The 2,988-nt window shown below is 40.4% G+C and overlaps 1 protein-coding gene across 1 annotated transcript; it reads left to right on the top strand.

The window, feature by feature from the left end:
• Positions 1-309: 309 nt before the first annotated feature.
• On the top strand, positions 310-2,079 carry LOC115506874 (28S ribosomal protein S7, mitochondrial-like). Its single transcript, XM_032592077.1, is given in 3 exon segments — positions 310-368; positions 1,522-1,715; positions 1,718-2,079. Coding segments are annotated over 3 exon segments (615 nt in total).
• Positions 2,080-2,988: the final 909 nt, after the last annotated feature.

Below are 2,988 nucleotides of genomic sequence, written 5' to 3'. Positions count from 1 at the left end.
TAATCATAAATCCATTAATGGGTACGACCTCAGGAGGAGTCAGGGGTTGAGATCCAACACAAAGCCTCTTCTGCAACCTCCTACCAGCATTAGAGAGTCCATTAATCCTAGGAAGTTCCGCTTTCCTTCAAAGAGATAAAGGAGCTCCCACTTCCAAGGAGGTCAGGGATAGATGAAGTGAGAGGCAGGAATGACTATTACCTAGTAACAAGAATATTTATTACCTAGCAATAAAAGTATTCTTGTGTTTTAACATGACTGTTCTAATGTTATATAAATAGCTGCATCAAACTATCGCCAGTACCTAAAATGGCTATATCTAAGTATTCCCTGGACTTCTGGTTCTATGATAAGATGGAAGAGGAAATGTACTTCTCCATATTCCTTTCACTAAGTATAATTAACAACCTGAATATTATATAAACACATAAGGTGACTCTGAAAGGTGGAGAGAAGAAAGACCAGGTAAGGACCTTGAGACTCAAGGTATGGCATAGTGTTAAATTCCCTGGATTTCCCTTTTGCCTAATATCCTGGATTGGGTACATTAGAAGCTTGTAACCAGGACACACCCATGAATGCAGTCTAAACATGCTTTAAGTAAAACTTGTTCTCTCTAGCCAAAGGACCAGGATAAAGGCAGTCCAGTAAGACAGAAAACTTTTAGACAATAACCACCTTACTCCAGCCAAACACTATGGGATAAAAATTGTGGTTGCACCTCAACCCATGACAGAATAAGACAGGTAGGAAACCTAGACTTCTACCTTTACAAAGCCATAACTAGTCATCTCTTCCCCTATATCAGGGTGGTGCAAAAAAGGCAGAGTAGATAGCCAGAACTTTCATTTTGACCCAGTGGTAAGGAGGCCCCCATTCCATGGTGATAGTGGAGGCCATGTCAGGTGCAGTAATGAGGCATTCTTTCTCCTCCCAACCAAGATGATATCAGCAGAGGCCTAGTAAAGACTTGAAATTTTGTCTCTGCCCCAAAATAACAAGAGGCTCTTCCCCATGGAATGTCAAAGGTGGCCTAGTAGAAAACATGGACTTGCATCCCTAATTTGCAGTAATGAAGCAATATACCACTTCCAATTCTTGTGTGGTGACTACAGAGTCCTATGAATGTTTAATAAGATCCACAGTCTCGTAACATAATAGCCCCAATTGCCAGGACACACTAAAAATAATCATTCATCATACTAAGAATCAGGAAAATCTCAATATGAATGAGGAAAAGAAAATCATCAGATGAAAACAAAAAGTTACAAATAACAGAATTATGTGACAGGATTTTAGTCATCATGGTGCTTCTATGAAAAATTATGTAAAAGCTTGAAGAAAATGAAAATATAGAAAGTCCCAGAGTTCCCATCAAATAAATATAATGTCCAAGCAAAGAAATAAAAGACATAAAAATCAAATTTTAGAACTGAAATATAAACCAAAATGAAAAATTGCTAGAAGGGGCCAACCACAGAACAGAGTTGATAAGAGAAAGAATGAGTAGATGTAACATAGGACAGTAGAAATTGCCCACTCTGAGAAGTATGAGCAGGAACTCAGGAAGACTCAGCTTATCAAAGCTGCCCCAGCGATGAAAACAAGCTCTGTGTTTGAAGACCCAGTGATCAGCAAATCCTCCAACATGATGATGAAAGGCAGCAGAAACAAAGTACTGGCCACATCCTTCATGATGCAGACTCTGGAAGCTGTGAAAGGAAGCATTTTGAGAAGTACCATGCTTCTGCAGAACAGGCAGCCATCAAACGCAACCCCTACACCATCTTCCACCAAGCACTGGAAAACTGTGAGCCTGTGATTGGGCTGGTACCCATCCTCAGAGGTGGCCATCTCTACCAGGTCCCCGTGCTACTGGCTGACTGGCGTCGCCACTTCCTGGCCATGAAGTGGATGATTACTGAGTGCACGGAGAAGCACTGGAGGATGCTGATGCCAGAGAGGTCATTGCATGAGCTGCTGGAGGCTTTTCACAACCAGGGCACTATGATCAAGAAGTATGACATGAACAAGATGACTGAGGCCATCCATGCCCTAGCTCACTACTGCTGGTGTTAGAGAGAGGGTAGAGGCTCAAGGAGCAGCCCAGGGCTCTCTGCTGCAAGAAACAATAGGAGCCACTGTCATGATGAAAAACACTTGTGTGTTAAGGGTATAGTTCCTTTTTAAGCTCAGGCAGGCCTCATAAGGATGGAGCAACATATTTATTGCTTCTTAGTCCTTTCTTTGGGGGCTAGAACTTGTTCTTCCTGTTTTATCACCTTACAAAGAGAGAACATGTCAACGTGGATTTCCCCAGGAAACTTAGGGCCCATCCAGCTACTCTTCCTTCAATTTGGGTAGAACTTAGAATGGTATGAAAGGAAGCTGTTTTAATATTAGAAAAGGTTTATTAAAAATTCTCACCCTGAACTGGTGTAGTATGTGATATGGTACTGCCATTTATTAAAACCAACTAGAAATGAAGAGGAAGAGGAAGAGGAAGAAGAAGAAGAAAGGAAAGAAGGAAAGAAATAAAGAAGAGAAAGAAAGAAAAAAAAGAAGGAAGAAAGAAGAGAAATTACTCTTTCTGAAAAACAGAAAAAAATAGATGGAAAAAAGACACTTAGGGACCTGACGTTCTGTAACAAAAGATCTAACATCCATGCCATCAGATTCCTATCAGGTTATAAGAAAGAATGACACTAAAGTAGTACTCAAAGAAATAATGGCTGAGGGGTCCCTGGCTGGCTGAGTCGGTAGAGTATGCGACTCTTGATCTTGGGGTCATGAGTTCAAGCCACATGTTAGGTATAAAGCTAACTATAAAACAAACAAACAAATAAGTAAAAATAAATAATGGCTGAAAATCCCCCAAATTTGCCAAAAGACAAACCTACAAATGCAAGAAGGTGAGCAAACCTTAAACAGGATAGACCCAAAGAAATTCATGTCACAATACATTATAATCAAACTGCTGAAAATTAG

Source organism: Lynx canadensis, chromosome X, assembly GCF_007474595.2.
Source record: "Lynx canadensis isolate LIC74 chromosome X, mLynCan4.pri.v2, whole genome shotgun sequence".
NCBI classification, from domain to species: domain Eukaryota; kingdom Metazoa; phylum Chordata; class Mammalia; order Carnivora; family Felidae; genus Lynx; species Lynx canadensis.
Note: the sequence above shows the minus strand (reverse complement) of the source record. Positions and strands in the feature narration are given on the sequence as shown.